At 40.0% G+C, this 14,561-nt stretch overlaps 1 protein-coding gene across 2 annotated transcripts in view; it reads right to left on the bottom strand.

The window, feature by feature from the left end:
• Nucleotides 1-14,561, bottom strand: part of FTCDNL1 (formiminotransferase cyclodeaminase N-terminal like) — a gene marked incomplete at both ends in the record, with an annotated part of 33,848 nt that overhangs the window by 16,292 nt on the left and 2,995 nt on the right. The window contains one exon of one of the 2 annotated variants that reach the window (XM_079709717.1): nucleotides 12,969-13,121. The exons of the other annotated variant lie outside the window; for it this stretch is intronic. Coding sequence (XP_079565843.1) covers nucleotides 12,969-13,121 — 153 coding nt within the window. The remainder of the gene's footprint in view (nucleotides 1-12,968; nucleotides 13,122-14,561) is intronic. 2 annotated transcript variants of the gene reach the window in all.

The following is a 14,561-nucleotide window of genomic DNA, read 5'->3' as shown; positions in this document are numbered from 1 at the left end:
CCACTCCCCACAGCAAGGAAGAGTTAAGGTGGCTCTTCCATCCAACTACAGCTCTCCAAATGCCAAACAAATAGTTCACATGAGGTAGCCTGGTCTCCTCGTATGTGTTCGGCTCCCCTACATCTTCCATCTTCCTGGCCACTGGCCACTGACACCACTCAGCCACCTCTTAAGTCTCAAGCCTAGCCCTAATTCTTGCTGCTTGCCCCCAAAACAGGTCAAGTCCTCTGATCCCCATGCCCCCAAAACAGATCAAATCCTCCCATCCCCCTGCCCACAATCCCTCTCCTTTTTGCCACCTCTCAGGGGATGCTCATTTCCACGTACCCATGCCCACCACATTAAATCTCCTTTTGAAGGAAAATGCTTCCTGCCCACTACTGATGTTTACTTCCACATGGAGAGAGTCCTGCTGGTCTTGCTGGCTGTTATGAGTTAAATTATACCCCCTGAAAAAATTCATCTGCTGAATTCATAGCCCCCAGCACATGAGAATGTGACCTTATTTGGGAATAGGGTCATTGCAGATATAATTAGTTAACATGAGGTCATATACTGGAATGGAGTGGGGCCCTAATCCAATATGACTGGTGTCCTCACAAAAAGGGGAAATTTGGACACAGACAATATACAGGGAGAATGCCATGTGAACACGAAGAGGGCCGTTCACAAGCCAAAATGGAACAGATCCTTCCCTCACAGCACTCAGAAAAAACCAACCCTGCCGACACCCTGATCTCGGACTTCTAGCCTCCAGAACTGTGAGACAATAAATTTCTGTTGTTTAAACCACGCAGTCTGGGGCACTTCTGTTACTGCAGCCTTAGAAAATTAAAACATTGGCCTTGCTTCCTCCCAACATCCATTCCCTGATGGGGAGTTTGGGAGACAAGCTGGGTTTGCATAGGCCTACTCCTCTCTCCCCTCTTCCTTCTTAGGAGCTAGCTGTCAGCAGGAAACATACATTCCGCTCCACCTCCTCCTTGCCATTAGCTTGCCAGGGTCGGGCCTGTGCTGTCTAGTGCTGCCTGTTACTGGCTGCATGAGTCTGCCTGATTCTCCAGGTGGGGAAGCCTAGCTGTCATTTTAGTTGTAACAGTAGTAAAGTTAGTATTTCCACTTCTCATCTGCCCTTCTCTACTGTCGAATTCGTTCAAGATTTGGGAAAGAAAGAAGTGTACTATTTGTAATGCTCTCCTCCCAAACCCCACCCTGAGTTCTCATCTTCCTTCCTGGGAGCAGGGAGTGAGGTGGCCTTCCTTCTTTCTCTACCCTATTGCGATGGAATAAACTTTGTAACCTGCTTTTCCAAGCCCTCTCCTTTTGGTTGTCAAAAATTCAAACATGAACACTGACTGTTACTTCTTCATTCTCACTATAACAATTCTATACCCCTCAAGGTAGCAAATAACTCAAGACTGTCCAGGAAACAGTCACACATAAGCTATGGGGGAAAGAGAGGCACAACAATTATCATCTTGAGATATTATCCTACTATATATTTCTTGGTTAATTAAAATTGGAGAGTGAGGGCTTCCCTGGTGGCGCAGTGGTTGGGAGTCCGCCTGCCGATGCAGAGGACGCGGGTTCGTGCCCCGGTCCGGGAAGATCCCACGTGCTGTGGAGTGGCTGGGCCCGTGAGCCATGGCCGCTAAGCCTGCACGTCCAGAGCCTGTGCTCCGCAATGGGAGAGGCCACAACAGTGAGAGGCCCGCGTACCGCAACAACAACAACAAAAAATTGGAGAGTGAATTATTTAATATATGCAATTTTGAGTCACACAATAAATGAGAACCTAATGAATAATAATGCTATAATCATTGTAACAGCACATCATGATAACCATGTGTTGTCGTTATTACTATCATCACATGCTCTGGGTCTCCTGAGAAGCACACCCTCACTTGCCCACTGGAGACCAGGTGGTGGGCGCATGAGGGTGTGCACAGACTTGAGTTGATGCACTTAATCTTATAGGTCCATCAAAGCCACTAGCATGACTATATTATTTCCTTAGAATTTTCTGATCCTAGTGGTCTTGACACTGGAAGTCACTGTATACGCTAGGAAGGAGAGATGGAAAGGAAAAGGAATTCAGGAAAAGCATAGCCAAGGTTAGGAGTCTGGGCTGAAAAAGTTAGCATCATATCAATCACATGATATAAATCCCCTATTAGGTCCCAATTCTCTAAAACACCATCAGCAATAACATAAATTTAATCTCTGGGTACTATGTATATATATATATATACATAAAAAATCAGAAAACTTAGAACCCCTAAACTTTGAGGCTCCCAGGGCTGGCTCTGCTAGGAAGGGGTGAATGTTAACATCTCCCACAGTGACCCATAGCTTGATCCTGAGTATTCTAGGAGACCCCTTCCCTAGGTGAAGTGGTGGTTGCGGGGGGGTCTCCCAGTTTTAAACTATAGACTTATAGACTGGGGAAGAATTACAAGAAGTTTACAGTCAGGCAGCAAAGGTTTCATGCACTCCACCTACTCATCCCAATTAGAAGATTCTTATGGTACATTTATTCCTGTCAAAATGTTCAATAAAGTCTATTCAGTATATACCAAGAGTAAAACAGGGAAGAAGGGAAAGCCAATACGAGGGTGTGTTATCAAGCTAGTCATCGCTATGAGAAACTGGGGCTTGGTCTTGCTGGAATGGGACTTAGAATTGTCCGTCTACCAGCTCAGGTCCCCTACTGGCCAAGGGGTGCCTGTGGGGTATGAATTTACTTGGACTCCAGGTTGCTGCAGAGCCAAAGTGAGAGAAAGAGAGCAACTTTTTCAAGTATGGTTGTGTGCAACAGCAATTGCTGGTCATGGAAGAATAGGTTAGTTTATCCTAGTTCTCCCATTTGGTCTTTTCCTTTCTCATTAGTAGCTCTCTTTTACAGTGGTTGATATAATCCTGTTGCATTTATTAAGCTTGTAGCAATATGCATTTATGAACAACCTGGTAACTCTCCTTCATAGTTAGAATGTACTCAAGTTGCTAGAAATCAATTTTGATATTTTATGTACTTTCCCAATGCGCAATCCCTTTTTTTTTCCCAGCTTTTTATGTGGTGGCAGTATCTTATAATTGTCAAAGTAAATGCTATGTCCTAAAACTATGTTAACATATGCTTGTAAAATCAACCATTGCTTTTATGCTACGGCAATGAAGGTAGTACTAATGGTGGAGAAAACTATATCAGAACCCAACATCTAAACTGACTAATCTCAACAAAATCCAAGGCTGTTTTATGAGACAATCTCCATAGCAACTGGAGAATCAGAGTAGAAAATTCTTGAAGTGAAAAGTTGTTCCTGATTTGCCAGATCAGCCCATGTTTTGACAATCTGTAATAAGGTAATCGAAGGGTCTTAAGACTATCACACAAGTGTTGATGTTGTGTGAATCTGTCATGGCACACGTCCTCCAAGCCATGAAAATACTCAAAAAATCATCTAACAAGGCTGATAATTCTAATCAAATTCATTAATGTTGTATCTATTTTAAATTTGGATTTAAAGATAAATCCAAAAAAACTCAATCATGTAAGAGCTAAATCTTTACTTATGTAACTTACTTAACTAGCATTTTATCTTTCCAATATTCTAAATAATGTCAATTTATAAAGCATTATATAAACCTTATTTCATTTGATTAATGACATAAAACAAAAAGCAAGTTTCCATATGATTTACAAAATTTATAGCTATGGTCCAGACTTTTAAAGCTGAATATTATGAACCTACATGTTAGTTAAGCCCATTTTCACCGGCAACTCATTGGGGGGATTTGCCTGAGCACGTTCTGCCCTGACCCCTCCCCTCCACCTTCACTCAGTCCTTCTCAGGAAGGTTTGTGTGTGCATGAGAAACAAGCTCATGTTTCAGAGACGCTGGCTCCTGCAGGTAAACCATCGAGTAAGGAAGATGTGGAAAACATATAGGCAGCATGATAGCCCACAGTAATCCTTTGGAGAAATTGTCTATACAAAATTTATTGAAGCCCAGACATTGAGACTAAATACCTTCAATATTGAGTTAGAAGTCAGAAAAAAGAATAATGTTACTGTAAATTTACCTTTGGTTCCAAATTAGGTGAATTCACTGCTCTTGAAGGATCTAAGATAATCAAAATCACCAAGAGGAATTAGAGAAGTAGGGACTTCCAAGTAAAGATGGGAACGTAGATTCCTATGTTTACTTTCACTTCTTCCAAATACCCCAGGAAACAGATGGTAAAGAGGTCTATTTTTTAAAGCATTGATTCACTCAAACAAATAGAAATGGAAGAAGAAGCAATGGCGTTGGAACTTGGAGAGCAGATATAAGAAGAGCAGGAGATTCAGCAGACCCCAGACAGCAGAGAAGCAGCCTGACTTAGAGCACTGGTACCTGGAAATGGTCAGAACTGGTGACCTCACTCTGGGAGAGAAGGTAAAGGCATAGCTCAAAACAGGGAGAACGGTGGAAAGTCTGTTTAAGCAGTAGTTAGATCCCAACCCCTCCACACAGACAGGCAACTGGCAGAAGACACAAGAGGTAAAAATACAAGGCGTCTGGGCTGTGGGATACAGCTGAGGGTAGGGGGGATTCATGAAAAGAGGGGAATTAAGGGAACATTTACACACTAAATGCGGTGACTCTTCTAGCCCTCTTCTGCAATTCAACTCCTAAATCATGGACAGCTGTGTGTATACTCCAGGCTGAAGACTGGAGAATCCTTCTCTAAGAAACTTGAACAGCCCAAGAGGAAAGACCCCAAAGATACTGAAATAGGTGCTCTCCATAGAAACAACCCAGCCAGATCGGCCTACAGCTGACAAACCCCACCTAAATACTCAGATTATCCATTCAGTCCTTTAGTGTCCACTCTTAGAGTAAGCAGCCAACCAATGATGATCTGACATCTGAGGAAAGCCTTTAAAACAAACAGGAGAAAGCAACCTGGTGGTGTGGATGGGGGGCGGGTGCATGTTGGGGAACAGACACCATGCAGAAAGAAGAAACTGTCAAAAATTATTCACTGACACTGTATCCATGAGACATGACCAGGACATTATTTAGAATAAAAAAATAAAATGAACATTCAGAGAGTAAAAGTACTTGGAAACTAATATAGAGGAAATGAAAAACTTACTGAAGGCTTGGGATATAAAGAAGAGGAAATTTGTAAGAAATTATTATAAAAATATAAAGTGATTTAAAAAAAGAGAAAGTAAGTGTAGAAAACCAATACAAGAGTTCCAATATCCAAATATGGAGCTTCCAGAAAGAATTGAGAAAAATGGAAGAAATATCAATGGCAAGCTAACCTTACACCTTACACCTAAAGCAATTAGAGAAAGAAGAACAAAAAAAAAACCCAAAGTTAGCAGAAGGAAAGAAATCATAAAGATCAGATCAGAAATAAATGAAAAAGAAATGAAGGAAACGATAGCAAAGATCAATAAAACTAAAAGCTGGTTCTTTGAGAAGATATACAAGACTGATAAACCATTAGCCAGACTTATCAAGAAAAAGAGGGAGAGGACTCAAATCAATAAAATTAGAAATGAAAAAAGAGAAGTAACAACTGACACTGCAGAAATACAAACGATCATGAGAGATTACTACAAGCAACTATATGTCAATAAAATGGATAACATGGAAGAGATGGACAAATTCTTAGAAAAGCACAACCTTCTGAGACTGAACCAGGAAGAAACAGAAAATATAAACAGACCAGTCACAAGCACTGAAATTGAGACTGTAATTAAAAATCTTCCAACAAACAAAAGTCCAGGACCACATGGCTTCACAGGCGAATTCTATCAAACATTTAGAGAAGAGCTAACACCTATCCTTCTCAAACTCTTCCAAAATATAGCAGAGGGAGGAACACTCCCAAACTCATTCTACGAGGCCACCATCACCCTGATACCAAAACCAGACAAAAATGTCACAAGTAAAGAAAACTACAGGCCAACATCACTGATGAACATAGATGCAAAAATCCTCAACAAATTACCAGCAAACAGAATCCAACGGCACATTAAAAGGATCATACACCATGATCAAGTGGGGTTTATCCCAGGAATGCAAGGATTCTTCAATATATGCAAATCAATCAATGTGATACACCATATTAACAAAATGAAGGAGAAAACCCATATGATCATCTCAATAGATGCAGAAAAAGCTTTAGACAAAATTCAACACCCACTTATGATAAAAACCCTCCATAAAGTAGGCATAGAGGGAACTTACCTCAACATAATAAAGGCCATATATGACAAAACCCACAGCCAACATCGTTCTCAATGGTGAAAAACTAAAACCATTTCCTCTAAGATCAGGAGCAAGACAAGGTTGTCCACTTTCACCATTATTATTCAACGTAGTTTTGGAAGTTTTAACCACGGCAATCAGAGAAGAAAAAGAAATAAAAGGAATCTAAACTGGAAAAGAAGTAAAGCTGTCACTGTTTGCAGATGACATGATACTATACATAGAGAATCCTAAAGATGCTACCAGAAAACTACTAGAGCTAAACAATGAATTTTGTAAAGTAGCAGGATACAAAATTAATGTGCAGAAATCTCTTGCATTCCTATACACTAATGATGAAAAATCTGAAAGAGAAAGTAAGGAAACACTCCCATTTACCACTGCAACAAAAAGAATAAAATACCTAGGAATAAACCTACCTAAGGAGACAAAAGACCTGTATGCATAAAACTATAAGACACTGTTGAAAGAAATTAAAGATGATATAAACAGATGGAGAGTTATACCATGTTCTTAGATTGGAAGAATCAACATTGTAAAAATGACTAAACTACCCAAAGCAATCTACAGATTCAATGCAATCCCTATCAAACTACCACTGGCATTTTTCAAGGAACTAGAACAAAAATTTCACAATTTGTATGGAAACACAAAAGACCTCGAATAGCCAAAGCAATCTTGAGAAAGAAAAACAGAGCTGGAGGAATTAGGTTCCTGGACTTCATACTATACTGCAAAGCTACAGTAATCAAGACAGGATGGTACTGGCACAAAAACAGAAATATAGATCAATGGAACAGGATAGAAAACCCAGAGATAAACCCACGCACATATGATTTGTGTTGTGCCGGGAAAACTGGACAGCTACATGTAAAAGAATGAAATTAGAACACTCCCTAACACCATACACAAAAATAGACTCAAAATGGATTAAAGACCTAAATGTAAGGCCAGACACTATCAAACTCTTAGAGGAAAACATAGGCAGAACACTCTATGACATACATCACAGCAAGATCCTTTTTGACCCACCTCCTAGAGAAATGGAAATAAAAACAAAAATAAACAAATGGGACCTAATGAAACTTAAAAGCTTTTGCACAGCAAAAGAAACCATAAACAAGATGAAAAGACAACCCTCAGAATGGGAGAAAATTTTTGCAAATGAAGCAACTGACAAAGGATTCATCTCCAAAATTTATGAGCAGCTCACGCAGCTCAGTATCAAAAAAACAAACAACCCAATCCAAGAATGGGCAGAAGACCTAAATAGACATTTCTCCAAAGAAGATATACAGACTGCCAACAAACATATGAAAGGATGCTCAACATCACTAACCATTAGAGAAATGCAAATCAAAACCACAATGAGGTATCCCCTCACACTGGTCAGAATGGCCATCATCAAAAAATCTACAAACAATAAATGCTGGAGAGGGTGTGGAGAAAAGGGAACCCTCTTGTACTGTTGGTGGGAATGTAAATTGATACAGCCACTATGGAGAGCAGTATGGAAGTTCCTTCAAAAACTAAAAAGAGAACTACCATATGACCCAGCAATCCCACCACTGGGCATATACCCTGAGAAAATTCAAAAAGAGTCATGTACCACAATGTTCATTGCAGCTCTATTTACAACAGCCAGGACATGGAGGCAACCTAAGTGTCCATCGACAGATGAATGGATAAAGAAGATGTGGCACATATATACAATGGAATATTACTCAGCCATAAAAAGAAACAAAATTGAGTTATTTGTAGTGAGGTGGATGGACCTAGAGACTGTCATACAGAGTGAAGTAAGTCAGAAAGAGAAAAATAAATACCGCATGCTAACACGTATATATGGAATCTAAAAAAAAAAAAAAATGGTTCTGAAGAACCTAGCGGCAGGACAGGAATAAAGAGGCAGACGTAGAGAATGGACTTGGGGACACAAGGAGGGGGAAGGGTAAGCTGGGACGAAGTGAGAGAGTGGCATGGACTTATATATACACTACCAAATGTAAAATAGATAGCTAGTGGGAAGCAGCCGCATAGCACAGGGAGATCAGCTTGGTGCTTTGTGACCACATAGAGGGGTGTGATAGGGAGGGTGGGAGGGAGACGCAAGAGGGAGGAGAAATGGGGATATATATATATGTATACCTGATTCACTTTGTTATAAAGCAGAAACTAACACACCATTTTAAAGCAATTATACTCCAATAAAGATGTTAAAAAACATATCAATGGAATAACTCAAGAGAACTTCCAGCACTGGGAGACAAGTTTCAAGAATTCAAAGGGCCTACCAGGTATCCAGCATAATGAATGAAAACAGACGTATACAAAGGCACATCACAGAAATTCCAGAACACTAGGAACAAAGTGAAGATCTTACAAGCCTCCAGTGAGAAGTGACAGGTCACATACAAAGATCAGGAATCATAATGGCTTCAAAAGTCTCAATAGCAACATGGAAATGAGAATTGATACAATATCTTCAAAATAAAGGAAAATTATTTCTAACCTGTTATTCTATACCTAGCTAAACTAAAAATTAAGTGTGAAGGTAGAATAATGGCATTTTCAGACATGTAAGTTCTCAAAAATGTACTCTCCCTGCCCCCACCCCACTTATTTTTGGAAAGCTAGCAGAGGATATGTTCCACCAAAACAAGGACATAAAAGAAAGGGGGAAAAAAAGAGAAGATATGGGATTCAGGAACCAGGGGAGAAAGATGAAGGGAACACCCAGGATAAAAGTAATGGGAGATGCCATGATGACAGTCATACTCAACAAATTGAGAGTAAATCGTCCTAACTGAACCAGGTCAGAGAGTTCTAGAAGAAAGTTGGGGTGTTTTTTTGGCCACACTGTGCGGCTTGTGGGATCTTAGTTCCCTGACTAGGGATTGAACCCAGGTCCTCAGCAGTGAGATCGCAGAGTTCTAACCACTGGACCACCAGGGAATTCCCCTAAAGATAGTTTTTTAAGAAGGTGAAATTTATAGAACAGTCAATACATGGTGTGTTCTATCTGAATGCACGGAGAGTCATTAGTGACACAGTGTGGGGTTAAACCAGTGGTAAGTATATAAAAGAGTAAGCAAACGATCAAAAAGATAATGATCAATTGCAGCAATAAGAAAAAGTTGTACAGAAAGGGTAAAATAATAACATTCTAAATGCTTCACTGTAAATAATGTTTACATAGTTATAATAATGTGACCACTAAATACTGTTCCAAGATATAATTATATGGTAAGGAGGGAGAATTCGGAAGTAAGTGGGAAATGTGTGTGTGTGTGTGTGTGTGTGTGTGTGTGCTGGGGGTGAGGGGTGGGTGAAAGGAAGCTAAATTCTCATCTTCTGCAGTGAGAAGTCAACAGACAATGCCTAAAACTTAAAAAACAAGAAGTACCAATACAGGTATGATATTCAGATATCTGGATTTGAACCCTAAATAATAAAAGAGTTGAAAGTATTTGGCTCAGGGGAGAAGGAAACTGAAGTGTGTACAGAGTGAGGAGGAAAGGGAAGTTATGTAGGTCTAGAGTTTGGGGAACAAACCCTGTAGATCTGACTTTTAACCATGTTCATGTATCATTCTGATAACAACAAAAAGAAGCAAAGAGAGGAATGGAAGGAGCAAAGAAGGGAGAGAGGGAAGGATGGAATGGAGAAGGGAAAAAGGGAGGAGGATAAAAACTTTAGAGACATAATACAGATAAAAATGAAATGGAGCCTAATAGATCAAATGTGGTTTTATAGAAAATGAAAACCAAAGTCCAAAACATTTTTTTAAATTATAAGCTTTAGGGCTTCCCTGGTGGCACAGTGGTTGAGAGTCCGCCTGCCGATGCAGGGGACACGGGTTCGTGCCCCGGTCCGGGAAAATCCCACATGCCGTGGAGTGGCTGGGCCCGTGAGCCATGGCCACTGAGCCTGTGCATCCGGAGCCTGTGCTCCGCAATGGGAGAGGCCACAACACTGAGAGGCCCCCGCACACCGCAAAAAAAAATAATAATAATAAATTATAAGCTTTAAATAAATATAGACTAGATCTATGTGTCACCTTTTTTTACATGGCAGCATCTGTAAGTGAAGACACTTTCATACTACTGCTCATACCCCAACCTCCTATGGAGTCTCCCCATTCTCTCCATTCTCTATTATCTTAGGCCACCATCACCTTTCCAGACTGATCTACCTGCTCCTTGTCCATTCTCTATCATACAAACAAAGTAATCTTTCTAATGTTCAAAGCCAATCATAGACTTTCTTTCTTAAAACTCTTCCAACAGTTTCCACTGCGTTTAGGATAAAGTGTGAACTCCTTAACCTGGCATAGAAGACTTCATGACCTCGCCTCTGATTACCTCTGGAGCTTCATTTCTTAACCTTCCCACCCCACCCCATCTCTAAGTTTCAGCCAGCAACACTGCAGTCCTTTCAGGTCCTCAAGCCCAGGCTGCTTCCACCTCTAGGACTCTGCATTGCTGTGCCCTTTATTCTAGAAGTTCTTAAAATAAAATTATATGCAAAATTATGAGTGTGTGTATCTATGTATGTATACACAAATGCACATCATAAAAACTTACAAGTGATTTTGACATTATTTATAAGTCCCCTGAACATCAACTTTGGAACTCACTTTAAGAATCCCTTCCTTAAGGAATAAGCAAGCTTCCAGCTGCTATCAAAGAGCTCTAAAATAGGGCTTCCCTGGTGGCGCAGTGGTTGAGAATCTGCTTGCCAATTCAGGGGACACGGGTTCGAGCCCGGGTCTGGGAAGATCCCGCATGCCGCGGAGCAACTGGGCCTGTGAGCCACAACTACTGAGCCTGCGTGTCTGGAGTTTGTGCTCCGCAACAAGAGAGGCCGCAACAGTGAGAGGCCCGCACACCACGATGAGGAGTGGCCCCCGCTCGCCACAACTAGAGAAAGCCCTCGCACAGAAACGAAGACCCAACACAGCCAAAAATAAATAAACTAATTTTTAAAAAAGCTCTAAAATATATTATCCAGAATTTTTGCATATAAAACATACATGAATTACACGTGTCAATATCAACTATCTTCTATGTCACTGGAGTGTTCTCCATTGCCCTTCCTCCCAAAGAAAGTTAGTTAAATTATTATTTTAACGTGGTTTCTCTGACAAGGGGTTACTCTAGTGAAAAACATCCTGTCACTGTTCTGAAAACAGTGAGATCCTAGAACATGAATACTTCTGCCTCATACGAATGCCTGAGCATGCTGTTACCAAAAAAACAAACAAACAAAAAAAAACCAAAAAAAATTGGATGATATTAGACGAACAGCTGTGTAGAAAGGAGAATGTAAAAATAAAAACTGCATGTTGGAGCATCAAAATAGTAACCATGTACAGTATATGACTGGTTTTAATCAGATGAAGATTGAAGCTATTACATTTCAAATCGAATGTTATAAATTAGTTCAAGAATGCAGCTGAGCTCTCATTTAATTAGAAATGTCCATGTTTAAATCATGAAGTACAGTAGCTGCCAATGAAGCAAAAGGGCAAAGGAAGGGAGAAATACTGTGTCCAGACCCTCCTGTTGTCAACTGTCTCCTACTCTGGCCGAACATCTGGGGTGGACTAGTCCTGATGTAATGAAGAACTTCATGTACTAGCTAATTTGAGATTTAATGTAATTGAGCATAATTGTTTAGAAGACATTAAGATCATTATTCTGGTCTGGACAATTCTGAACTCTTCATTTTTGTGTGAAATGCATTTTCCCCCATGCTGAGTTTTAACTCTTTCTTAGATGAAAAGTAAAGCAAATTTTGGGCCATGATTTCTCTGGGAAATAATCCATCGATTGTCAGGTCATGTTAAAATGCAGCACATGGAATGAGATACACCTTTGGAAACAAGTCTCATTTCATATTTCTAGCTCTTGATGAAGCTCAGCTAGAGTCCAAATCTACATCCCAAATGTTAGACATTTCCCTATTACCTAAAAATGAGGCACCACCACAGAGGATTTCTGAAGTCATACAGAGAAGTTTGCAATCATCCTAAGGCAGACTTTTCCCCAAAGGTTATGAGTCTCTGCATCTCATAATTAACCAGCTAGACAGTCCAGGCAAAAGGTCTTTCTTTTCTCCCAATCTGCTTAATTCAAAAACACCTCAAGTGACATAGCTCAAATTTTCCAAATTAAACTTACCCATGGGGCTGAAATCAAGCATGTGACAGTTCAGTTCTAAAGAAAATCTTAAAGAGTGTTGGGCACAAGGAAAAAAGAAAAAAAAATCAGAGGAAAAAGGGGTAGGAGTTAACATTTAAGTGGGTTTTCAACCTCATCATTACTCCTGCTCAAGAAAATAGGACACAGATGGGTGAAACACACCATCGTTCTGCCCCGAAGAGTCTAAAGAACTCATTAGAGACTACTGTTGTCTCCTCATGGTCTATCATGAATTTGTAAGGGACACAATGATTGATTTGCTGCATCCCACAGCATTTAGTGTTCCACGGCGTCACGGGGTAGAAAGTGGAAGGACGAGCCACGACGACACAGTGTGCCACTGCAACCCATGGAAGCTTACTGTTGACACAATTCTTCAAGGTTGACTTTTCCCAGGGAACTGAGGACTGATTACATTGTCACAAGCTGTTCTGACTTGTAAAAATGGTTTCCACTAAGGAATAACACACTACCCCAAACCTTCTCTTACTTCTGGCCACAGCTCCACACTCTTCTACTCCAACACCAGAGAGAGGGTAAACGGGAATCAGGTCCACTGCTCCCAGGCAAGGATGGATCCCCTCTTGAACCTCCATATCAATTGACTGGAAGGCCTCCAGGCAGGCAGCCAGAATGGAATTGCCTTAAAAATGTAAAATTGTAAAATAAAAAAAAAATCATTAAACTTTCAATCGCATCTAAAGAAGTAGCTATATTTATTATTGTCCCACCAGTTGTTTTTCTGTAATATGTATAGAAGATTGTTTTTCCATCCAAAATAAAGAAAAATGAAAGACCCAACATTTCCCCTCTCCCCACCTCCCAAGTGTCATAAAGTTTCACATTTCTCCTAATTCCTTACTCCCCAAAGTGGAGGAAGTATACAAAGTTTATCAGTCTTAAGAAACTTTATATTTTTTTTACAATTGGTTACTTTAAATTTTTTCAATTTTATCAGATTAATCTGATAAAATTCCTTGTTATTTTCAGAATATTTATGAATTTATAATAAAATAAAAACACAAAAACATAAATTTTTAAAAGCATAAGTATTTTAGTTTTGCTCTTATAATTAGATTTTTCATTAAATTATTCTATCTAAATACATATTATAGACACTTCAGAGTGTTATGTTATTACTCTGAGTTTTTATTCGCAGTGCAGTATGACCATTTGGCAAGAGAGCTAAACAACAGGAAGATAATCGGTCCTACATCTGCTGGGAACTATCCATCAGCTCTTTGTTTTCCAAACAAATATACCTTTTGAAAAAAGACAATCTGCTAAGTTGAAGTCAAGTTTATTTGAAAATATTTTAGGACTTCCCTGGTGGCACAGTGGTAAAGAATCTGCCTGCCAGTGCAGCGGACACAGGTTCGAGCCCTGGTCCGCGAAGATCCCACATGCCGTGGAGCAACTAAGCCCGTGAGCCACAGCTACTTAGCCTATGCTCTAGAGCCCATGAGCCACAACTACTGAAGCCCGCACACCTAGAGCCGGTGCTCCGCAGCAAGAGAAGCCACTGCAATGAGAAGCCCGCGCACCGCAACAAAGAGTAGCCCCCCGCTCGCTGCAACTAGAGAAAACGCACGCGCAGCAACCAGGACCCAACGCAACCAAAAATTAATTAATTAATTAATTAATTAATTTTTAAAACGAAAATATTTTAAACCCTTTACCAAGCAATACTAAAATAATACAGGTTTTTGTTTAAACAATTATGAACTTTCAAATTCAAGTTGTCCCACTAAACCTTAACAACAGAAGACTTGAAACCCATTTCATTTCACCCAGTGGACCAACTCAAGATGTCAGGCTCCCAACCCAAAACACAACTGCTTAGCATGTTTCATTCCATGTCAACTTATCAGTGAAATCAAGGCTGACTTCAACACTATTACTTCACAGGTTAAAACCTGGAGATATTTTTCTTAACCACAAAGGATATGTGATCATCTTCAAGGAAAGAATGTTATTAAATATTGGACCCCCAAGGTTCATTTTAATGAAGAGGAAATGGGAAATGTCTGAGAGGTACATGTTCAGAAAAATGATGCAATGCAGTTTTGAGGTAGACTCCCTA

Source organism: Hyperoodon ampullatus (assembly GCF_949752795.1).
Source record: "Hyperoodon ampullatus genome assembly, chromosome: 8".
NCBI lineage: Eukaryota > Metazoa > Chordata > Mammalia > Artiodactyla > Ziphiidae > Hyperoodon > Hyperoodon ampullatus.
The sequence above is the reverse complement of the archived record's forward strand: the minus strand, read 5'-3'. Positions and strand labels throughout refer to the sequence as shown.